The following is a 26,144-nucleotide window of genomic DNA, read 5'->3' on the forward strand; positions in this document are numbered from 1 at the left end:
GTACAACTATTACTTTCAGTAAGAACAGCAACTTAAACTAACAGCTGCTAACTGGCAAGGAGTTGTAAATGAGGTCCTGATAGTCCTATCAGAATGCCAAGTAAGGGCTATTTAAAAAAATATATATATATGTAGAGAGGTACCATTAAGGTGAATTGAAAGGAAATTTGGATTATGTTTGTTTAGGTAAACTTTTCTTAGCTAAACTTGCCTTATTAATAAGTAAGGCAAAGGTAAATTTAGTTTATTTTATGTAATAGTTCAACATTACTGAAGTTTAGAGGAATGGGATCTAATGTACAATAGGATCTTGTCTTATCTGCAATGAAAATATACAAAAGCTGTATTTTTATCATGTTAATTACATCCATGAGTATAATGGCAGTAAGTAGTGTGACAAAATCTGTTTGACCTGGGCCTAATGATGTAAGACCATATATTAAGTGTATAATATTACAGAATATACACAAATGCATAAACACATATATGTACATGGGTGTATGCACAAGCATGCTGTGTACACACCTACACACAAATTATGTTTTTCTGTTGTGGCTGAGTAAAATTTGGACATGTTCTTGGTATAGAAGAAAACGGTGCGGTAGCACATTATAAGCTCAGTGATTTTTTTTTTTTATGTGACTTAAGACATTTCAAGATAAATGTTTCTAGCTTTGGAAATAAGGCAATTGGGACTTAGTGAAATAATATATAATGAAGAAGTTTAGATTGCACATGTGAATTTGAGATTTTTTGGAGTAGTGTTTTCATTTGTTCTAGTTTCATCTTTTAAAATGGTGTTTTAGCAGGGTGACATGACAAGTATCTGTAGTCTCAGCTACTTAGGAGGCTGAGGCATGAGGATTGCTTGAGGCCAGGAATTTGAGGCTGCAGTGTGCTATGGCAGCACCTGTGAATAGCCACTGTACTCCAGCCTGGGTAGTGTAACAAGACCCCTGTCTCTTTAAATGAATACAATCTGGTGATTTGCCAATGGTTTAATAATGTTTCTCAGGTTGTTCAATGACTGTTTTGGTTGTTTCTGTCCTGGTATGTTCTCATTGATCTTATTTTGCCCTACTTGGAGACGATCAAGTTGATTGACAAAGAAATCAGCTATTGAGGCATATAGATTACAAACATTACCATCAATATGACATGGGAGTGTTACAAGTTTTCTGTATTTATTTTGAATCTTAGTTTAAAATAGATTGCTTAGCTTTCTCTCTGCCTGTAAGGGAAGTTTTTCAGGAAAATTTTAATTGGTAATCAAAATTATTCTAGTCCTAATTAAGAGACTCTTATAAACATGAAAAATGTGGAATGGCTTGCTCATTCATACTTTTAGTAAATCTTTACTGAGCACTGGTTATTTATAGAGTACTGGGTAAGGAAGGCAGAACTAAGGATAGAAGAAGGATGTAAATGTCTCCATAGATATAGAGCAGTGGCTGTCAGACATTAGTGCTCATCAGTCTCACCTGGAAAGCCTTGTACAGATTTTCTAATTTAGTAGGTCTGGAGGAAGGCCTGAAAATTTGCATTTCAAGGAAGGTCCCAGGTAATTCTGATTCTGCTGGTCCAGGATCTCAGCACTTAGAGAACCACTGGTCCAGACTCTAGAGGAAGAGATAAACAGTCAATCAAAGAAAATGAATTAGTATTTCAAGTTTGGATTAATGCTACTGCAGAGAAGTTTGAATTTTGGGAGGTTCTTACCCAGTCTTGGAAGGCCTCAGGCCTGTATTAAAACCTGGGCAAGGCATGGAAGGAAAGCATTTTTGATAGAGGGAGTGGGATGATGAAGACCTGACATGGGAGGGAGCATGGTGTGTTTGAAGAACTAAAAGGATGTGTGACTAGAGTATAGGTATATGGGCAAGGGTTTGCTTTAGCTGCAACTAATGACTTAAGCTAATGCTAGAACAGGCATGGTTTCATAGGGTCATATTAAAAATTTTGTCCTATATCCTAAGAGCATTTAGAAATCACTGTAAGGTTTTTGGTATCAGAGTGATGCAATGTGATTAGATTTACACTTTATATAGATCCCCTTGGCAGTATTTTATAAACAAGATTAGAAGGGGACCAGAGAGAATATGAATGAACATTTAGAAGTCTCATAATGCTCCTCTCCAGGTGAAAGAAGAAGGAAATGAATGATGGTAAAGGGAATAGACATGAGAGTATGGGTTAGAGAAATAGGAAGTAAAGTTCACAAAATGTGATGGTTGATAAGATGGAGGGGGAGGGAAGGATTAAAGGTGGGTTGGTAGAGGTACTGTTTGGTTAGAGAGGAGGTCTGGAGGCAAGGAAGAAAGGTCTATGAGTACAGTTTTGACCATGTTGTGAACTGGGGCAAGAGGAGATGTTGGAAGGGCTGCTATATATATCAGTCTGGAGCTCAATAGAGTATCTGGGCTAGTTATGTGAATCTGAGAATTATAGCAACTGGCTGGCAGTTAAAGCCTTGAGGTTGGATAGAGTTTGCAGGGAGATCATAGAGTGAGTTTAGAACTAAGCTAATGCTAGGAGAGGTGAACAGGGATGGTGCCTGAGGAAAATGGCTGGAGAAGTGGAAGAAACAAATACTATCATAGAGTATTTGTAGAGGTTGGAGTGGTTAAGAAGGCTGATGCTCCTGAATAATCAACCTAGATGAGTACTGAAAAGTATCCATTGGATTTGGCAACATTGAATTAAATGGTGGCTTTAAAGAACCATTTTAAAACATGAAAACCAGGTTGAATTGGGTGAAGAGATACAATGATTTAAATCCTCTAATATATACAGTAAGGCATTCTTTCACCAAATATTTGTGAGACCTACTTCACATGAAGTTATGTAAGGTCCTATATAGATGCAGAGAAGTAAAGAAATGTGGAGAATTACTTGGTGTTTTTGGCCCATGGTTAGGTTATGAAAGTCCCAAGGAGACACACATTTTTAAATGACATTATTCCCTCTGGTTAAATAAATGAGGTTTCATAAATGTGGCTTACTTGAATTAAAGCTTAGTATATGCAAAACAGAGATGTATAACATAGATAAATTAAAGAATATTCACTTCTCAGTAAGCATTCACTACAAAATTATCTTAAGTAGTGAGTTGAAATTTTTATGTATGCTTTGTTTAAAAAAATTGCGTAGTGCCCACTTCTTACATAAAATGCGATAAACTCATATAGGTGCACACAAGCACATATACAGCTTCAGTGTTTGAGGTTTGAACTCAAAAGAATATTGATCAGTGATTTTACCAACAAACCTAGTCCCCTAGAAGATGGGGTCTTTCCCTGTTCAGTGCCATGAAACAAATACATGAAACTGACAGTGAATGTCAAGCAATGCAGACTTTATTTGAGGGTCATGGGATTGAGAAACAGGAGCGTGGCTCACAAATCAACTTCTCTATTAGTGAGGGGTGAGGGGGTTAAAATATAGGATTTCTCTAATGAAGGGGTTGGACATGAAAAGCAAGGGGAGGAATATTCGTGTGTTTTCCAGAAATGGGCAGTAAACTTCCTGGAATGAGAGTGCTGCCTTCCTTTTTGTCCTTTTATGGCTTCTTTTGTCCATTGTCAGGGCAATTGTAATGGCACTGGTGGGAGTGTCACTTAGTATGGAAATAAAATTATGAGATTATCATGAAACCTGAGATTCTTTTAAGTATTTGGTTGTCTATCTTGGTTCTCACCAATCTCTGCTGGTTTGGTTACAAAGGGAACTTTATCATAGGCGCCCTGTTTCTCAAAGATAAGCACAGTTAGGACAGGGTGGAAATTCAGCTATGTGATATTACACCAGGTAACAGTGACACTGGGCATGAGTTAATCAAGAGAAGATGTATTTTAATGTTAGCAGGATATGTGACACAGCATCTCATGATCTTCTTATGGATAAGATAAAGAATTGTGGACTAAATGATATGGGTAAGGGGATATATGGTTAATTGAATCATATATAAAATGTTTGATTTGATAAATGAATACTGACTTGGAGTATAGTATTGTATATTTGCCATAGGAATATAAATATAGCAAATCATTTATACATATTGTAACTCATATGAAGAAGAATATAAGTCAGGTGAGTTATTTTCAAGATTTTATTTAAAAATCATTAACTTCATAAAGATATTAAGAATATGTATATCAATTTGTGAATCAATAATGAGAATAATGATAAAATTAAGTTTCAGAAAGACTCCAGTGTGCTTGAACAATGAGCTCAAATTAGAAAAATCAGAATTTATTTATGTGAAAGAAACTCTCAGATATAAAAGCATTGAGAAAAGAGAAAATAATTACTTTCAAAAAAGATTTTCAGGGAAATCCAAGCTTTAAAAGACCTAGCTCACCAAATAAAAAATGCAACAGCTATTTAAAGTGGGGAAAATCCTTCCTCCGCACGAATACAATGAATAATTTTCAATTCAGCTGTTCATGATTTAAAAACAGCAAATTTCTCATTTGTTTATCATATCTACAAAGGTTGTCTCATATCCACTACAAAAGGGAGTAGGGAGAAGGTTATTTTTGGGTTGTTTGGGAGTTAGCAAACAGAAAATACTTAAGATTTTATTTATATTACACCCAGGCAGAGTAACCTGTGGGGTGTTTGTCTACCCCCGACCTTGCCACCAACACCCGCCCCGCCCCCCCAAATTGTGGGACATGATTCACATATTTCCTTTCAGTGGGTGCTTGGGGATGATTATACACTGTCTAGTAATGAATTAAAAAAATACATTTCAGAAATTGGATGGCAGCCCTGAATCAAAACCAGTGTAAAGTTGAGGAAGGGAGAGAGGAGGAAGCAGGAGCCTGTTGACTTGTTTACTGGGAAGTCAATATAGAGCAAATTATTTTAAGACGTTCTCTTGCTGTGTAATGCTAATATTCTTGGCTCAATTTGATTTCCTTCTCAGGCAAGCTCTTTCCGGTGTTGCAAGATGCTCACTGTCATTTCCAAGAAACCACTGTTATCCTCACAGCTCTTGATACTACAACACTGACCAAAGCTTCAGAAAAGACTCTGATTGGCCGTACTTTAATCATAAGCCCATAGTCAACCAATCATTCCCTCCAGAAGTGTTCAGTACTCTGTTTGGATGTCTTAGTTCACCTGCAAATTCCTATGGCTGGGGAGGCCAAACTGTATAATTCCCAGTTCCTTTCAGCATCACACAAATTAGTTCCCAAAGAGAAAAAGATGGTTACAGTTGCCAGAATAAAAAGAGAATCATTCTGCACAGGTTCATAGAAAACATATACTCTTAAATACCATAAATAGGTCTGGCAAGATTGTCTTGATATACTGAGAATTTCCATGGAAATTTGCACATACCTTCTTGATATTTACATGGCAATTGTAGATTAAAAGATCGTTTTATTGCAAATACTTGACTGTTTCCCTCACCAGATTCTCAGCTTCTTGTAGGCAGAGACTCGTTCTTATTAAAAATAAGAACTCTAAGCCTAGTGTAGTATCTAGCCCGTAGAAGGTAGTGAAACGTCTGTTGCATTAGTGAGAATTAGTAAATGAATGAGTGATTATCACATTTTGAGTGCTGTGTTCTGTTTTTGGCATAAGGCTTGAGAAAATTTCAACAAAAGGGGAAGAATCTAGATGCCAGAGGCCAGGATATTTTGTATGAAGTATGATTGAAATATTGGAAATATTTTTTCAGACAGAAGGAAAGATGGCAAAGGAGAGAAAAATCATGATCCTCTTTGTAATGTTTCCTACTTGTCTTACAGAGATTTGATCTCTTTCCTTTGGGAACTCCTGGCATTTTGTGTTTCTCTTGGAGAGGGCGATGGTGAGACAGTAATTATAGTAACAGTAACAGTAGCGTTAATACCACAAGCAGCTATCATCTACGTATTTGTGAACATACTCTCTCTTCATATGTGCATGTGTGAGTGCACATATATATATGTGTATACATATTCAAACATTGCCTCTAATTTCTTTCAACATCTATGTAATTTAGACATTCCTGTACCCATTTTTCAGAGAAGAAAACTGAGGCTTAATGAGGTTAAGTAACTTTCCTATGGTCATAGCTAGTCATAGCTTGTTTTCGGTCTAGAATTCTAACTCAAATAGTCTGTTTCCAAATATAGTGCTTTGTATCCCCTTCATGTTTTTTATTTTTAACTTTATAATAGCTATGAACCTGTCTTATCACTGTTATGCTATAACCTTTTTCAGAGCAGTTTGCCTTATTAATACTTAAATCTTCCATAGTACTTTGTCCTATGCATAGTAGTTACTCAGTAAGAATTGCCTTAAAAGGTATTTTAAGTATTTAAAGGGAAATTTTTGAAAGGAAGAAATATACTTTTCTGTGTTATTCCATAAGGTAAATTTTGCTAATCAGGTGAACTTAGAGAAGGTAAATTCCAGTGGGATGTAGTGATGTTCTTACAAACAGAGCTGCCCAATACTGGAATAGCATGTTTTTCAAATAGGAAACTTTCTGCTGAGTCTCAAAGAATGCCTGGTAGGAAGGATGTTTTAAAAGGGAGCCTTCTTAGAAGGAAGCATTAGACTACAACTTCCTCAATTCTGAAGAGGCCAACTCTGGATTACAGAGAATTTGCTAGTGGCTTGATATTCAATTGTCTTATATTCTATTTGCCTTTCAATGATCTTCAGTGATACAGATTATTCCAAATGCTCATTGTCTGTGACATAGTACTTCTGAATTATATAGCAGGACAAAGATGTAGGAGACATTAAAAATAGGATATAAAGGGATTCAGTTTTTAGATCTGATTTTCTGTGCCCAGGTTTTAAGTAAGTCAAATATACTTAGAGCCTGTGTTTCTTAATTAGGAAGATAGGAGAACATGGCATTTCTCAGAGACTAGGGATTTATGAATTTGTTTAAAATAAAATTTTTCTAATAGTTTTTAACAATGGTTTTTTAAAAGCAGCTTTATTGAGATACAGTTATCATACCATATCATTCATTCATTCAATGAGTATAATTTACTGTGTTTAGTTTAGTCAATACAATTTAATTTTAGAACATTTTCTTGCTTAAAGCCGTGAACTGCCAGTAAAATGTTAAATGTCCTTGGTGTCTTCCATATAAAGGCAGAAGATAGTCAAAGGTGTTAAGTATTTAGAAAGGGAATATATAGTCTGTTCTCACACTGCTATACAGAAGCACCTGAGACCAGGTAACTTATAAAGAAAAGACATTTAATTGGTTCAGTGCCTAGTGATTCTACAGGCTATAAAGGAAGCATGGCCGAGGAGACCTCAGGAAACTTACAATCATGGTAGGAGGTGAAGCAGGCACATATTACATGGCCGGAGCAGGAGGAAGAGACAGAAGGGGAAGGTGCCACACACTTTTGAATCAGATCTCATGAGAACTTACTATTACAAGAACAACAAGGGGGAAACCTGCCTCCATGATCTAACCACCTCCCACCAGGCCTTACCTCCAACATCAGGGATTACAATTCAACATGAGACTTGGGTGGGGACAGGAATCCAAACCATATCAGAGGGGAAGGAGGTAAACACATGCGAAAAAAGAAAAGCAGCAAAGCTGTCATTAAAAAGGAAGATAGGTGAATGCTGGTATGTATTTGGGCAGGCTGACGACCTACTTAGCACAACTGTACATGTTGAGGATGGCTTTGAAAAAGGAGTCCGATGCAAGTTGGCAGCATGGTGTGGGTAATTCCAAGAGAGAAAAATGATGAGTGCCCAGTGACTTGCAACTGGGAAAATCAAGGTTTGGGAGAGGCTGGGAGATAAGAAATTGCCTGCTTGACTGAGACCATCTGAGTCAGAACATCATGGAGCACAAGGCAGTTAGGTTAGGGTCAGTTGGTAGACCTTTTAAAAACACAGGTCATTTGCTCTGATAAGTTCAGCCAATCTATAAAGACTTAGTGCATTTGCGAAGTGACAACTGCAGTAAGAAATCGGACAACCATGGTCAAAGCCAGTCTCAACATTTGCCTAAATTTTAGCCCTCCAAGTTTTGAATTTTGTTTTTATATGAGAATCAGCTTCCAACTGATACCTCTCTGTGTTTTTAAAATGTGTTTTTTTCATGCTCTATGTGAATACAAACACTGTATCTCTTTTGTAATCTTAATAATAACCTGATACATTTTGCTGTGTTAGGGTTTTGGTTTTATAAGACGTTTCATAATTTTATCTCAACTTGCAAAAGTATGAATTGATTATTTTTTTTTCAATTGCACTGGGAGCCCTCTGCTTCTAAGTATCATTAATATTAGTTATTATCTTTACCCAGTCAGCCAGACTTGAAAGCATCTTTCTCCATTGGAAAGAGGGGCAGAGAATCAATCTGCCAAGTGAAACGAGAGGCTTTGTAAGCAAAACTTTTACTATAGAACATTTGAAACTTGATTTCTACATTTTTAAGTATTTTCAAGTGGTGTACACTTTTTAATTTTTAAAAGTTAGTTTTCATGTATTGAAAGTCATGTGGTTAGCTGACTTCTCAAAATATATTTGCATATTTTATTATTTTTACCCTTACCAAACTGACTCTCGTTGACTGGTGTTACTACCATTTACTAGTTATATTTGACTTTTCGGCAAATTAAAAGCTCTAATCTTGAGTGTTTTCTCATTTATAAACTTGAGGATAGTAATATGTACCTCTCCAAGTGATTGAGAAAATTACATGGTACAGGATGTCAGCACTGCCCCCTACTCCCATGTAGGAACCAGCTACTCTCAACAGTGCAGTAGCTCATAAGTAACACAATCCATTTGTATTAATATAAAAATAAATCAGCAAATTAGTGAATTAAGTAGGATTTGAAATTTGTTTTCTATGCTTGTTAAACCAGAATTTTAAGAAGGTAATCCCCCAGTACGATGATGTTTCATTTGTTTAGGTTCTCTGAATTTTATATTGCTTTCTTTAAGGGGAGTGGAGAGCCCCTATGGATATAGTATCTAATTAATTTTTCCAATTATGTAGAAATCCCCAGCAGGAGAAGCCATTATTTTACAGATGGTAAGAAAGGCAGGTGTGTGAAGTGGCTGGTTAAAATGTGTCATAATGCCAAGTCATAAAATGAATGTGGAAAAAAAGTGTGTTGTAAAAAGCAAAAATGTTATAATTCTTTTGAGACAGCCTTTAAATCGTTTTCTTAAGCACCCTTTTTCAGACATGCTCTTCCATAAGAATACTTGAGAATAAAATTGAGTAGCCTAAAGGAGTTACTATACATGATTTTCTACAAACTAGAAATAGCTTAGAGAATTGCCTTTAATTTTGGTTCCCAGCTTTAATAGTAGATTTCCTATTGCAGAATTTGTTTTAAAGGGGAACAAATATTTAGAAGATTAAGTGCCTAAGAAAGTCTCTTTTAAAAATGCTGTATTTAGTTATTAAAAAGTTGATTTATTTTTATTTTTGCATTTAGAATACCTTTTCCATTTTCTTCCACTGACCATATCAGTTTTGTTTTGGAGTGGCTAGCCTATTTGGTATTTCTGGTTTAAAAATGAGAATACAAAATTTGATAACAGCTTTTGGGGTTCGGTTGAGTTACAGCTATTTTCTTATATTTTGATTTGTGTGGGGTAAATGCATGTGTGAGAGAGAATAAAAGGGCAGAGTTTAAACGACTGATCTTGAAGGCAGAGGTTGTCTTAATCATGATGTTCAGACCACATGGGTCAGGACCTAGAAGGCTGCGGGGTAAATATTTTAGCAATAGCTCTTGTAGTCTAACATCAGCTTATTGAAAAAGACTCAGAGAAAAACTACCAATATTATGAATTAACAGGATCGAAATGTGAATGTTGATGCATTCTTTTTGAAAAATAACCTTTTTGTGATTACTATGTGGAAAGCATAATGAAACGTGCCGCTGAAGGAAAGGAAGAGGGTAGTGGAAGCCTCAAGTGAAAAAGCAAGTTGCTTCAAAGAAACTTATGTCAGCTATAGAATAAACTGAATGAATGGATAGAAGAGTAAGGGTGATAAGCAGGTTACCTATATTTTAAATAATTATTTCATGATGAAGAACATGCTGTGTATGAGGGAAGGCCATATGTAGCTTACGGTAAAACCATTTGGAAGTTAACAGTCATTTCCCTACCAAAGTTCTCTTTTCTCTCATTTTGTCACTGATGTTTTAGCTTCTGTTAGCTGGCCCTTCTATTCTGTTACCATTTGTACTTTTCCTAGGCTGCCAGTTTAAGATTTGTGTTATAAACATGTTATATGACTTGCCTGCTTTTTTTTGTAGACACAGATAATGTACAAGTGGATAGAGCCCAAAATCTGCCGGGAGGATCTCACAGATGCTATTAGATTGCCCCCTTCTGGAGAGAAGAAGGATTGCCCACCTTGCAACCCTGGATTTTATAACAATGGATCATCTTCTTGCCATCCCTGTCCTCCTGGAACATTTTCAGATGGAATGAAGGGTACGATGGCAATTGATCCAATAATTGGGCCTTTATCAAAATAATCTTGTTGGTCTACGGTGACCATTTTCTAAATTGTTTTTATGGAAAGTGGTTACAGAATTTCTTTCAGTTTTAGTAGACAGAGATTACAGTCAACTGTAATATTTTAGTTGCAGACAGAGGGCTTGAATATAGCCATGTTGTATACTTACTATCGAGAGTCTTTGAGAGATAGCATAAAAAGGACTCTGAAGTCAAACTGACTTGCATTTGAATCTACTTCCCCCATGCTACCAATAGTGTGATTTATCCAAGTTGTATAAACCTTTTGAAGCTCAATTTTCTTGTCTGTAGGATGGTGGATAATATCTGGCTCATCACCATTTAGAAGGACATTTAAAAATGTCTCCTTTAGTACTTCTGCAGCAGGTACTAAATGCTTGCTAAATATTACTGATGTGATGATGCAAAGTGGCTACATTTAAAAATGGTTGGCAAAGACCCTTCTGTTTCAATTTTGCAGATGTCAGTTTAAATCAGGCTTATTTATAAACCCAGCACTTTCCCAGCCCCTCAACTCCCAATTATTTCTCAACATAGTCAGTATTTTGAATTTCAATTAATCAGTTTATAAATAAATGGTATTAATATTTTGTTAAGTTGAATAACCAACAGGAAGAGTGAAATCTTTCCTTACTCATAAGGTGAAGGAAACTGATTCTAAGGTCACATGCAGGAGAACGTGAACTTGTTTCAGAATTACTCTTCTTATGGAGAGTAATTCAGGATTGGCAGCTACTCCCAGACCTGAAGGAAAAAATTATTTTTTAAGATTTCATATCTATCCTTTTTCATTTTAGTCAAGTGTATATATATATATACATTTATATATATATGTATATATATGTATTTATATATATACGTATATATATATATATACGTATATATATACATACTATATCTAGAATGTTTTTCTTTCTAGATTTATTTTGAAAAAGTTATTACATCCTAAGGGAACTGGTAGTCCAATATCTTTTTCTTCTACTTCTCTCCCTGCTAATTGTAATTGTTCAAAACAGAGGATAAGAAGTTGTTCAGATGCAGTTTAATTTTAATTTTTGACGCGACTCATTTCCTTTAGAATGTAGACCATGTCCAGCAGGAACGGAGCCTGCCCTTGGTTTTGAATATAAATGGTGGAATGTTCTTCCTGGCAACATGAAAACTTCCTGCTTCAATGTTGGGAATTCAAAGTGCGATGGAATGAATGGTAAGTTCCAAATCAGCCTACTTGATGTATTTCGACAATAGAGACGTCATTCATTCTTGAACTCGGCTCTCTAAAACATACCAAGTATGGGTGTGAGGAACTTTAATCTTATCATTTTGCTACTTGCCCATCTTCTGGTTGTACCATAAAAATAATAAATATGGTATCACAGCCAGATGACATTCATACAAGAACAAACTGTTAATTTTGCATTTTTTGAGGGCAGTTTTGAAGTAGATACTGAGTATCATCCTTTATGGGTATAAATGCCAGAAAGATTTACCAAGGAGGGGAATGAAATCTATGTTGTTTACCATTTTAAAGAGTAGTATGATGGCATTTCTGTCTTGATTGGTCTGGCTCAGCACTGTGCCCCTGGTGAGGGGTTAACTGACCTCAAATTTCCCTTGCCTGTCGAGTCTATGGTTGTATTTACAGAGTATATATGAATTTTACTTATTGAAATTTTGAAAATCTGGCAGAGATCTACTGGACAGTTGTTGAATTTTATTTGTTCTTACCTTTTAAGTGCTTAGAGGGCTTTGCACTTAGTTGTTCTGCAGTATGTGCTGGTTGAATGAATGACAATATCTGTGTATGAAATTTTAAAGTTAATGCTGCGGTTAAGTATTATAAATGCCAGACCTTTACACTAAAATACATACTTAAATGCCACTAAAATACTGGCATTTTTTATCTGCTCGCTTTTCTCTATATTATGTTTAGAGAACATGTGTGTGCTTTTTAACACATATGTTTTAAATCAATACCTATTCATAAAAAAGGCTTGAGTCATGGGAGTAAGATGTATATATGAGCACAGAGATTGACAAATAATAGGTCTTTGAATAATGTTAAACAGATGAGTGAAAGGGGAAAAGACAAAGCCTCAATATATATATTAAATATGAGCTATTCTTCTTTATCATCCAATAATCTCACTTTAAAAAAATTTTCCTCAGGGAGAGGAAGAAAAAGATAATAGCTATTACCTGACCATGAGGGTTTTTATTCCTAAAATGTCCTATAATTGAATTTTAAGTTGAAGGAATTAAGACCTATTGAAAAAGTAAGATTGGGAAGGCAAGGGTATTGAATATCTCTATAAAAGGACTAATAAATGTGTGTGTGTGTGTGTGTGTGTGTGTGTTTGTATTCACTTACTAGTAAAGATTACCTGAAACTTTAATTTGAATTTATAGAGGGCTTACTCAGAGTTTAATTCTGGAAATAACCTGATTTACCCACTTGCTTACTCATTTACTGAGGGCCTATTTTGTATATTTTGCTTAGTTTTCAGCAATGATAAATGATTAATTGAAAAGTGTAAATCTTTGCACTACCAGTGTGTGGTATTGAAATAGTAAGCAGTAATGTAAAAACTACAAAGATAAAAGGTGATGTATATTTTGCGACTGGCTGGTCCAGTAGCCAATCCTCTGAGGAGCAGCATTCACAAGAACAAGAAATGGAGAGGCGATGGGGTAGCCTGTCTCCTGGCATTAATCACCCCCCAGGCATGGCGGATGTGCTGTGACCAACTTGACTGTATGATTTGGAGTGCGTTGAGATTCATGTAGTCTTGGTTTGATTTTGACACAGTTACAGAACAGGTATGTAGAAGTAAATCTTCATGTACTAAAATTTTGCCTAAGAGGAACTCAAAATTGGAGACAAGTTACTTTTTATTCATGAAGATGTTCATTGGGCCTTATCTATAATAACAAAAATTGAAATAACTGAAATATCCAGCAATAGGATAATGTTTACAAAAGTTATATTATGCTAGTGGAATGAAATATCATGAAATCATTATGTGCAAGCTGTACAGAAAACAACTTGGCAATATGTCTCAGAAATATAGAAGATTCCTATTTTTCAAGACAGAAATACCACTTATGGGGACTTATACCAAGGAAATAGTGTGATGTAAAGAAAAATTATCTACAAAGATATTAATTTTAGAGTTATTTATAAGAGTGCAAGATAGATATAAAATTAAATTTTCAATAATAGGGTATGATTAAATAAAGTTATGATATAACATTGTTAAAATCAGATGTACAAAGGATTTTCAGTGGTTTTTAAATGATACACAGTTGTACATATTTTGAGGGTACATGTGATATTTTGATATATGCATACAATGTGTAATAATCAAATAAGAGTAACTGGGATATCTGTCATCTCAAACATTATCTTTTTAATGTTGGGGACGTTCTAATTCTTCTAGCTATTTTGAACAACACAAAAAATTACTGCTAACTATAGTCACCCTGCTGTATATTGAATGCTAGATCTTATTTCATGTATTAAACTGTATTTTTGTACCCATTAACTAACTGCTCTTTATCTTAATGGGGGAATATTTTTGATATAATGATTAGAAAAATCAGAAGACAATGCTAATAAAAAAAGTAGATTGTATAGTAAAAGCTAAGGTGTATATTTTAAAAGCATACATGAAAAAATACTAAAAAGAATGTTAAAAGGCTATTTGGGGATGGGAGGTTTATGTGAAGTATGAATTACTTTATTCTTAAATTTGGTTTATGGTATTGAATATTCCTTATAGACACTCATTACTTCCAAAATCAGAATAGTAACACAAAATATTGGTTTAAAAATATATTCATCTGACCCAATAACTCTTCTATTGGTATTCCTTTTTAGAAAAATGTTGAAAATACAGAAGAGTTTTATAAAAATATGTTTATTATAGTGTCTATTGTATTACCTAAAGGTAAAAACAAACCAGATGGTTAAAATGGGTGTGTGATGAACAGTAGGTAAGTCCTATAGTGGGAGCGATTTGGTGAATTATGCAAATTATATTTAGCTGAATAATGAAATGTTATTTCAGTCATTAACATGTTTATGGAGTATTTATAAATTAAAAGTAATATGAAATAATGTTAATTTATAAATGTTTGATACAAAATGTTATCTATAATAAAAGCTCAGTGATGTAAAAACATGTATGCATTGAAAGTAGCGAAAAGAAATACAGCATGTTAATGGTGTTTTTTTCTAGGTGATGAAGTTATAAGTAATTTTAGGTTTCAACTTTTAAATTTTTCTTTAAAATTTAAAATTTTTATGATAAATTAAGTATGATTTTTAAAAACAAAATCAAAATAGAAAATATACATAGAAACATGGAAAATATGAGATTCACTTTTATGAAAAAGAAAACAAAATTACATGTGCCCTTGTTAAAGTGTGCATATGGAGGAAGACTAGAAGGGACTGTATGAAAATTGTAGCAGTTAGGGTGTGAGGATAGAAGTAAAGGTTTCTGGTTCACCCTGTTCTAGATAATGTTTATGCTTGAGAATGGATAAAAATAACAACTGGGGCACAGTAAAAGGCAGTAATTCCAGGGGTTTCTGCTGACTTTGGTATGCCCTGCCTGGTATCAAAAAAATAAAATGTCTTAATTTTTATATTGGTAACATGTCAAAATTATGATATTCTGTGTATATTGTGTTAAATGTATTAAAATTTCACTTATTTCTTTTTACATTATAAAATGTGGTCTTTAGAACACTTAAACTCACAGATGTGGCTCACATATTTCTCACATCGGACAGCAATGGTCTGTTCCTTAAGGGAGCCCCTGGTTTCCCTTTAAGGCCATTGTCCTCCTGCTTTTCTTGTCCAGTACATTACCCTGTGTGTGTCTTTCCACATATAGCTCTGCTCTCACACTGACAGTCTGGAGTTCTGAATCAGGGGTTCAGAGCAGTAGATTCTTTTATTTCTTCTCCTTGGTGTCTTTCCTGCTAAGGGCATCCTGAGTGTTTAATTTCTTAGGCTCCTGCAACAGAGTGCCACAAACTGGGTGGCTTCAAATGACAGAAAAGTATTATCTCAGAGTTCTAGAGGCCAGAAGTCTGAAATCAAAGCATTGGCAGGGCTATGTTCTCTCTGAAGCCTCTAGGGGAATACCTCTTCTTGCCTTTTCTAGCTTCTGGTAGCCCCGGGAATTCCTTGACTTGCAGCAGCATAACTCTAGTCTCTGCCTCCATCTTCACAGGGCCGTCCTCCCTCTGTCTGTGTGTGTCTCTGTGTTTTCACATGATCCTCTCCCTGTGTGTCTATGTCTGTGTCCATATTTTACTACCCTCATAAGGACATCAGTCATTTTGGATTAAGGCCCATCCTAATGACCTCGCATTAACTTGATTATATTTGTAAGAGTCTCTTATTTGCAAATAAGGTCCCATTTACATGTATTGGGGGTGGGGATTTCAACATATCTTTTCTGGGGGACACAGTCAACCCATAACAAGTGTTCTATTTGGCCAAACCTGTGGCTGGAGTTGCCCCAAAAGTGGCTGGCAGGGGGCTCCCAAAAGGGACTTCCCCAGAATGTCCTGAGATGGGGCCAGTTGGGGTTTCAACAAAAGAAGCACTGAATACCACTGTGATCAGTCCCAAACGTTTACTAGGGGAACTTACCTACAGAGGGGCCTGTGAACGGTACCTCGCTGTGAACGGTAAGACAAGGAATGTTTTATTGAGGTATGTCTAGAACGAGGGGAGTCAGGTTGTAGAGTGTAGATGAGGGTTTGAGGAGTTTGGCTTAAGGCTGTGACTAGTTTCTTTCAGTATTTTGGACAACAACCTGAACAACTCTGTCAATGCTTGGGAATGTTCATGGCCCTGGCTTGGGGTCAAGCCTGCAGGTGGTGGAGAGGACACGCAGCCGGCCAGGTCTCAAAGGGATCAAGATACTTTTCTCAGGACAGAGAAAAAAGTGAAGGACATTGTGGGATTCTGCAACAACAATATTCAAACATGAGAAATGTTTGATTCCTCCTGCGGGGGTATTAGTCCTCCAAACAGCTCTCTTTACCATCCTTGTGCTGCCTTCTTTTCTTTGCCTTCTCTGCTATTCCATCCCTCCTCCTGGCATTTCTGAACACCGGGAGTTGATCTGAGAAAAACATTTCATAAAGTCCTCTCTTTCTTGGTATAGAATTGCTCCATGTGGGAATATCCATCTGCTTTTTATCCCCATTGCAAGTTTGCAGTCTCTCTAAACCTAAGTGCTTCTCATATTGCTTACACTGCAGTCAAGGGCCTGGTGTCCACCGGGTCAGATTGTTTTATGGCTATTCAACTTAGAATTCTATACCTGATTATCTCTCTTTTCAACCACATGAGATAGCCAAACAAGAGACATTTATGATTATGTAGATTAGTACATATTATTTTTAAGACTAGCTTGCTTGATGTATATTCAACATATCACCTCTGTATAAATTGTTAATTATAACATTTCAAAAATGCCAAATCAATCTAGCATTGAATCAATCTCTTCCTCAGTTTCTCTCTTATACCTCTTGAAGTAGCAGATACTGATATTTTCTTTTAGAGACGGGAATGCCAGTGCTGAGGTATTGCCATTAATTAATAACCTTGCTGGATGCTATGTTGGAAAGGCTTCTCTTTTCCTCATTTTACTGAGGACATTTCAGTTTAAATTGTGTTGATTGCTACTTTGCAGAAGACAGACAGCATAATGGCTCTCTGTGTACAGCTCTATGCTGTTGACAGTTGTATGTGTCTGTCTATCTCTCATATTCTACTGACTCCTCAGTAAGGATGGACTTTATATTCTCTTTCTGTCCCAGTGCGCATCATAGTTCTTGGCACTCAGTAAATGCTAGTTGAATAAATAAGTGAATGAATGCAGAATACAGGTTAAATTAGGGAACAGCAATACAAGAAACTATAAGAATTAACCTCAGTCTTTTCTATTAGGTAATTTAAGGTTTCTGTTGTGTCCTGGCACCTGAAGACTAGGACTGTTCATCTCAATATGTTAAAGTAGATAGAGACCATCGTTTTTGTTAAAATATAAATCATGCTTCATTGAGAAAACTGTTGTTAGTTATCCCATTAAGTATCTTTTATTCAAGGTAATGCATTACTTGTTCCTCCTGGAACTTCTACCTCAACATGAAATTTGCAACTGTGATTAAAGATAGGGAATCATTTGGAGTATTTCTAACATTAAACACAAACACTAATGCTTCTTCTTTTACCTTATTTGAATAGATTGTTGGAAATCATTAATGGAATTTTTATTAATAAAAATGACTTTTACTACTTCTAGGTTGGGAGGTGGCTGGAGATCATATCCAGAGTGGTGCTGGAGGTTCTGACAATGATTACCTGATCTTAAACTTGCATATTCCAGGGTTTAAGTAAGGAAAACAAATTATAATTCTTTTCTATAAGAATCTTCACACCTGTTTTCCCATAGAAATAAAGAAATAGGGGTACTTTATGGGATATATTAATATTGCAAAAATACTTAGTAAATAAGCTATCGTAGGGTAATGTATTATATTGAAAAATATCTGTAGAATTGGTGATTGAGAAACTATAAATGTTACTCATATATTTCTTGGATAAAGCTGAAAAATTTAAACAATATTGTGTCCAAATGCTACAGTAACTTGGCCTCTTGGATACTTAATGAAGAGATCAGTCCAAGTTGTTTGCAGGAGTATTTTTTGGTTTATTTATTTTTTCTCAATTCTCTCTGTAAAATAGTATGTTAGAAATTTCTGAATCCTGTTTCGTTTTAGTTTCCTGTGTTGAAATTACCCAGTAGGAGTCTTTTTCTTACGAGGGGAAAGTATCATTTACAGCAAGAGGTTCAACATATTACCGTGGTTATGTGGACTCCATATCTACAAAGGGTGTGGGCATGTAGGATTAAGTGAGGAAGGAGTTGTGGGGGAGGGAAGCAGTAGATTAGGGGAAGAGAAGAGCATGGCTTTTAGTTTAATAAAAAGAGTGGCTTAGTTTTAATCTAAATTGTATTTAGAACATAGTATAAATATTGCCATTTTAATCTGTCAAATAGACCACCAACATCTATGACTGGAGCCACGGGTTCTGAACTAGGAAGAATAACATTTGTCTTTGAGACCCTCTGTTCAGCCGACTGTGTTTTGTACTTCATGGTGGTAAGTGGATGCGCAGCTTTCATAGGCGGTTTTCTAAGCTTAGCATTCTCCTTCAAATTAAACTTATTTGTGGCAAGTTGGGATAAGAATTCATTTTTTTTTTTTTTACTATTCTTAACACCTTTCACAAACATTGAAAAGTACCTGAAGAGGTAATTAAGAATTGTTCAATGAAGTCCACAAAGAAAGTGTTTATCCTCACGGGAAGGGATAAGCGAGGGAGCTCGGGTGACTAATAGAGGTCAGGGAATATTAATCTGGTAAAAGAAATTCCTTATAAAAATATCACCAGCAGAATGAAAATTCTCCCCTGATAACCATTCAGCTGTTCAAAATACCAGGAAGGAAACAAACATTGTATGAATAAGTAAGGGCAGAAAATAATGGAGATGTAGAACACTGGGAAGAAAGAAGGAATTTAGACAAAGGACTTTACTGTGCTTATGTCATAATTTTGCCTATTTCTCTTCTAGATGTTATACAAATTTCTACTTTTAGCCTGAGGAAAGAAACACCACGAAGTTTGCTAAGACCTTATGTGAGATTTAGAAGGTTATTGGCTAAGAGTTTAATATTACAATTAAAGTTACATCACAGACCTGTTTTGTTTTTGTGCTTTTTTTCCAATGACCTTTCAGTAGATAGGTAACAGTTTATTAACAGTTTCTCCATGATATGCAAAATGTGAGAAGACTTAAACATTTATTTGTGCAACTGATAGGTTAAATTAAGGCAGACTGTTTTTTTCTTTAAAAAATATCAACTTTGTAGCAGTAAAAGATCATAAATCATCTTCAGTACAGCCCTCTGTATCACGAATTGCCCACAAGTCTTCAGTTCTCTCAAGTCTGCCTCCTTATTTCTTTAGTCTGTTCTTCATACTCAGTGCCATTGCTGGAATGCAGACTAGTATTATCTCTTAACCGGACTATTCACTAGTCTCCTGTACATTCTTCTCATCTCTACTCTTTCATCTATGCTGCTGTCAAAATTATCTTTTTTTCTTTTTTTCAGACAAAGTCTCACTGTTGCCCAGGCTGGAGGGTAGTGGTGTGATTTTGGCTCACTACAACCTCTGCTTTTTGAGTTCAAGTGATTCTCCTGTCTCAGCCTCCTGAGTTGCTGGGATTACCAGCATGCACCATCATGTCTAGCTAATTTTTGTATTTTTAGTAAAGATGAGGTTTCACCATGTTGGCCAGGCTGGTCTTGAACTCCTGACTTCTCAGATGTTCTGCCCAGTTTGGCTTTCCAAAGTGCCAGGATTACAGGCTTGAGTCACTGTGCCTGGCCAAAATTATCTTTGAACATAAAAGCATCAATAGAGGTTGAGCACGGTGGCTCACTTTGTAATTCAGCACTTTGGGAGGCTGAGATGGGTGGAGTGCTTGAGCCTAGGTGTTTGAGAGCAGCTTGGGCAACATGACAAAACCTCATTTCTACAAAAAAGGGAAAACAAATTAGTTTCCGCATGGTGGTGAATCCTAGCTACTTGGGAGGCTGAGGTGGGAGGATTACCTGAGCCCAGGAGGTTGAGGTGACCTTACTGTGGCCTGGGTAGCAGGTCCTATCTCAAAAACAGAACAAAGAAAACCCCCAAAATTCGACAGTAGAGGCATGAACAACAAAGCTATCCCTTCCCTTAGTGCTTTTTATGACCTATAGCAATGGTTCTTAAAGTGTGGCCCCAGACCAGCACCACCTGGGTCCCCCTTGGAAATTGTTAGAAATGCACATTTTTGGTTCTCATCTTAGTCTTACTAAATGAGAAACTCTGTGTTCACAGGAATCTGTATTTTAACAAGCATTGAGGGTGGTTCTGAAATATATCAGAGTTTGAGAACCAATGGCCTCTGAATACACTTCATTCCATAACATGACGTCTCTATGGCTCTTTGTATTCTTTCCCCAGCTTCTGTTTCCAAACCTGCTTCATGACTCATCTTTCTTTAGTCACCTGAATTTGTTGGTATTAGTGGAATACTCTGCACTTTTTCATTCCCTACCTGTTGACATTCTAAGCTAGAATGACATTCTTCCTTTTGCTGTGAGACATGGATCACCAACCTCAGGGGTCTGTCCTGCAAACCCTGACTTTCGACGGATGAATAAAATATACTCACACATCGAATACAGTGAACGAGTGGGCTAGGGAGAACATCAGCTGCTCTCAGAGGGCAGTTCCAGCCACCTGACCTGTGCTAGCTGATCCTCCTTGCATTTATTCAGTATAGATTTAATAACAAGAGGTTCTAAGTCAACACGCTTGTGGATAACTAACATGGTTAAAAGAGTGGTTTTACAAATGATAAGAGCTTTGGTTCTGGGGCCCAGAATAAACACCATTAACAGGTAATTCCCCTGTACCTCCCCTGGATGAGGACCATCCAGCACAAAGTTTACATGAGTAAACAAGCTAGTTAGAGTAGAGACAAAGGAACATGGGGTGAACAGACTTAAGTGGGGAGGCTTCTATGATCCTTAATCTTCACTCTATGACCTAATGCTTTAAGGTAAGAACCATCTGCCTTCAGCCTGTTCCATTATTACAAGTTAATGAAAACCTTTCGGCCTTCCAAAAGGTTTGAGACTCTATCTTATAACTTTCCCTAATACTTCCCTTAATATTTTGCCCACCACCCTGAGTGAATCCCAACATGCTGTTTTGTCTGGTAAACTCCCATTCTTACTTCAGTGGTAGCTCAAACTTCACCTTTTCATAGAAGCTCGCTCTTACTCCTTTCAGTCAAGTTAGCCACTCTACAGTATGCTCCTTAAACCCTTAGAAAACCCCGTTTTAATTATGTGAACTTATTTGTGTTTTTGACTCTCTCACTCGATGAGTAGGGATCATATGATATTTATTGTGATGAATCAATCATAGAGCTTTTAGCTTTTAGCACAATCTGCCATTTTCTTTCCTCTGTGTGATTTGATTTTCTCACAGAACTTTTGGAGATTTCAAACTAAATAATATATAAAAATACTTTGAATATCATGTAGTGCTTCACAAATATAAAGTGGTATTATTTGCACTAATGCATTAAATTTCATTTATTATGACCCAAAATGATGATGTTTAATGAAGCACTATTGATATATGTTGAACTGTTTTTTGGGACTGGCATGTATGATGATTTCATTGTTTGGTTACATTAGGATTTCTATAATGTATGATGAGAATTTTCTGTTATTCCTATCTGTGGTGTGAACTCAGGATGTGTCTCTTTGTAGCATATTTGGTTACTTTTTCGCATGTTTGATTCCTATATTATCAAAGGATGAAAAACAAAGAGACTTGTCCTGAACTCATGAAACCTTATTGCCAGTATCCCAAATAACTAATGGAAGCCCATCCAAGTTCCTAAGTGATCTATCAGGATTTCTGCCAGGAAAATTAGAAAATTCAGGGTTTAGGCTTGGTTTTCTTTTTATATAAATTAGATGTGTATTATGTTACCTGGTCGACTTATTAATATTTGCTTTCTAGTCATGTTAATGACAGCATATAATTTGGAATATCACAAATTTGTGATTTTAATATTGTCTTGAATTTAGTTATATAAATCAGAAATAAAATATATATTAAACCTTTTGGAATTCAAGTGTAAACAAAAGAGGATTTCATGAAGATAAAATAACATTCTGCTTAACCTGCACTTGGATAAAGTAACCTTGGAACTTGCAAGTATGATTTAGGGGGAACTTGGAATTCCTCTGTAAGAGCTGCCTGTCAGAATCTCTGAAGGAAAAGGATAAAACTTTGGAAGCCTTTCCATTCATGAGAATCATACAAGTTTATTGTGAGAAGTTTGAGGGGTTATGTTTCCTCTTCTATTTCCAAAGCCTGATCACACACATGAAACAATAATAAAAAGCAAAAAACCCAATCCTTACCCATATTATGATTTGAGACCTCTTTCAAGTTATATGAACAATGAGGTTGATATATTGTGATTACTGAGTGAGTGAGGTGCTTGTGCAGACTTCAAGGCAAGTTTTAAGAATTCTAGGATTACATGCTCTGTTTGTAAATTGTCAGACTCTAACAGGTTTACTTTAATTATGAATACATTTGTAATATATAGATTGGTATATTAATGTTGAGTTTGTGCTTTATTTGAATATATTTTTTCCACTGTGTTTTAGGATATTAATAGAAAAAGTACAAATGTGGTAGAATCATGGGGTGGAACCAAAGAAAAACAAGCTTATACCCATATCATCTTCAAGAATGCAACTTTTACATTCACATGGGCATTCCAGAGAACAAATCAGGGGCAAGATGTAAGTTGCAAGTGCTTTGTTTTTTAAAAACGCACTAATGATGCCCCCTTGTGGGGATGCATATGAGGTGATTACTACTCAAATGTGGAAGAAAATCTTTGCTTTTTTAAAAGTACAGAATCAATAATCTGGTTATGGAGAGAATGTTATAAAAATGGTAATTTTTTATTTTTTTGAGAGTAAGAATGTATGGAATAGAATAACAATGTATCTTTGAATTGTTCTGCACTCTGAACAAATATAGTTGCTGGAAACAGGAGAACGAAAATCTAATTTTGCAGTTCTCTAAAAATAACTTGTTTTTAAAGCTTTCTGAGGCTTTGTGAAAATGAGCAACTTTCTTCCTCTTCATCTGAGTCATTTGTTGTTTATCTAGGAGGCATTAACTAGTGTTATTTTTTTTGTTACAGTAATATTTCCTTTTGTAGCCTGAAGAATGTATATGTACATACCATTGGGTTAACACACAGAATCATTTCCTTTCTTTTACTTTCCCTAACAGAATAGACCTATTTCTCCTCCAAGTAAATTCCATTGTCCCATATGTTTCAGTAGTAGCAGGATTTATTCTGTGGGTTTCCATAGATACAACCTTCCCAAGGTGAGAACAAGACAAACCACTTGTTCAAAAGTGGCCGTGATGCTATGGTGGCAAATGTATGGCATTTTGTCTTCTTCTCTTCAGGCTATCAGTGGGGAACCAATCTCCCAGATTGTACTTGACTCCAGTTATTCCTTGTGAATGTTCACATTACCATCCTGTGGAGGCATGAACATGCTATGGAAACTTTCCTTGCCTTCCATTTATCTTTGTCCTAGACAAAAAGCATTAAGTAGTCTGGGGTAATAGTGCTCTGTACTGATAGAATGACACCCATTGCTTGATGAAAACCAGACCTTAAAGCGATCCACAGTTACAAGAAGAAAAAACATACTAAGACCCAGGCTTTTGCTCTTTAGTCCACATCTTTTCTGTAAAAACCAGAGTATGTTTATTAGGGAAAGGACTCAAAAAGGAAAGGAAGACTCAATGAAATGATGTGATTGCATAGATTTAACACAGTGTTTGTGTGTGACCAGAGGTCCTAGTCTTGCAAGATTTTCTAAATCCCATTCCGAGGCATTTCTACCCTGCCATACTTTCAATATCCCATTGTATCATTTGCTTTAGGCTTATATGTGAAGAAATAATGATGAGAAATAAAAACTGTTCTCTCTTAAACTATACTAGTTCTTGATGTGAAGTCTATAGATGCATCCTAATTTATACCAATTGTGACAGATCTCACAGTAATTGCGGCAAAACTCCTGGAACTCTATTACTGTGGAAATTAGTTTCTAGTGTCAAGATTTAAGATTTTTTAAAAGAAGAACCAAATAGCAGTGATATTAATCTGTTGTCCAGTACAAACTATTTAGGCTGGAACACTCTATTTCATTATTTTGATGATATCAACAGAAGACATAATCTGGTTGTATAACTAAGCCCCAAGGCAGAAGTCATTACTTTCTGCTCTTTTTTTAGAATAGACGGTTCATCAATGACATGGTGAAGATTTATTCTATCACAGCCACTAATGCAGTTGATGGGGTGGCATCCTCATGCCGTGCCTGTGCCCTCGGTTCTGAACAGTCGGGTTCATCGTGTGTCCCCTGCCCTCCAGGCCACTACATTGAGAAAGAAACCAACCAGTGCAAGGAATGTCCACCTGACACCTACCTGTCCATACATCAGGTCTATGGCAAAGAGGCTTGTATTCCATGTGGGCCTGGGAGTAAAAGCAATCAGGTAAGTGGGTCTGCATTTTAGGTGTCCCCATGAAAGTACATTTTAATAGAGAAATGCAAGGGTTCTCCTTAATGTTTCTCTGGGAGCTATGAGGTTGTTATTTATCCTGAAATAAGACTTTCTACTTACCATTTCTGTTTTCTCCCCTCTTGCATTTATTAAACACTTGCTGTATGCCATGAAAGTACTAGTTACTGGGGACATAAAATATTAAGAGAAACTCCCAAATAATAATGCTTTTCCAAAATATTAAAACTGATTTCTTGTGTATTGTTTGGGTACAGCAAATAAACTACCTATCTATAGGCTGGCTGTAGCAGCCATCTGGGAACAACTAGTGTTTCTTATAATATTTTAATGGCAAAGATTGATGCCATATTATGAGTGAAGGACAAAGCAGTTCTACTGTCTGTTTAAATTTACGTACAAAATTTTGGCTTTTTCTCAAAATACCTTTCTACAAGAAACAATCTGGAGGATAACTTTATTCTGTCCTTAAAAATGTCTGAATTTTCTGAACATTGCCTAGAAAAAATCTATTTAGAGTTTAGAAATTCTTTATATTAATATGGTAAAGTATACTATAAGATTAAATTACTGAAATAGTTTTTACACCTAGAACTTCTTTCCTGGAACACATTTTAGTAGCAGCTAATATTTTCTTTCCTGCTATATTGTTTCTTTATCTTTAATCAAAGGACCGTTCGGTTTGCTACAGTGACTGCTTTTTCTACCATGAAAAAGAAAATCAGAGTTTGCACTATGACTTTAGCAACCTCAGCAGCGTGGGCTCGTTAATGAATGGCCCCAGCTTCACCTCCAAAGGAACAAAATACTTCCATTTCTTCAATATCAGTTTATGTGGGCATGAGGTGAGTTCTGGCTGTCAAGGTGAGATGGAGCTATATTTCAGCTCTGATTGAGTTGTGATTTTTCTGTGTTAATGAACCAACAAATTCTGTATGGATATTAATAACCAAGTGTCAGAAACTGAGCTTTTATTACTTAGATTCTCTGTTGTCTCCTGGAATCTTGTCAGATTTCTCCACCAGGGCCAACCTTGTCTGGTTCTCAGTGCATCAAATCACTTATGCAGTCAGTTGAAACCCGAAGCTTGGAGCTGTGGTATAAGTACTTTGAGGACATTTTGTTTTCATAAAAGTGGGTCAGGGTTGTCAGTCTTACCTCTTTTTTAGGCAGGAAGTTACCATTTGAGAGTTTTACTGTTGTTTGTATTGTCAATTTTGTGCTTTAAAAAGAAAAAGACTTCCAAGAGGAAGTTTGTTCGAAATAAAAAGGAGACATGCAGGGCCAAATATCAGTTGATAAGGTAGGCTTAAATCATACAAATTTATTTTCTGTGAGAAGAAGTGGA

General features: G+C 35.9%; 1 protein-coding gene across 11 annotated transcripts in view; it reads left to right on the forward strand.

Annotated features, from left to right (window-relative positions):
• The window catches only part of ELAPOR2 (endosome-lysosome associated apoptosis and autophagy regulator family member 2), a 265,883-nt gene that overhangs the window by 124,463 nt on the left and 115,276 nt on the right, over nt 1–26,144 (forward strand). For all 11 annotated transcript variants that reach the window (XM_078342978.1, XM_078342980.1, XM_078342983.1 and 8 more), the window contains 7 exons: nt 10,272–10,452; nt 11,576–11,704; nt 17,832–17,922; nt 18,591–18,693; nt 22,843–22,980; nt 24,506–24,769; nt 25,468–25,641. In XM_078342978.1, coding sequence (XP_078199104.1) covers nt 10,272–10,452; nt 11,576–11,704; nt 17,832–17,922; nt 18,591–18,693; nt 22,843–22,980; nt 24,506–24,769; nt 25,468–25,641 — 1,080 coding nt within the window. The remainder of the gene's footprint in view (nt 1–10,271; nt 10,453–11,575; nt 11,705–17,831; nt 17,923–18,590; nt 18,694–22,842; nt 22,981–24,505; nt 24,770–25,467; nt 25,642–26,144) is intronic.

The sequence above is a fragment of the Callithrix jacchus genome, chromosome 11, assembly GCF_049354715.1.
Source record: "Callithrix jacchus isolate 240 chromosome 11, calJac240_pri, whole genome shotgun sequence".
NCBI classification, from domain to species: Eukaryota; Metazoa; Chordata; class Mammalia; order Primates; family Cebidae; genus Callithrix; species Callithrix jacchus.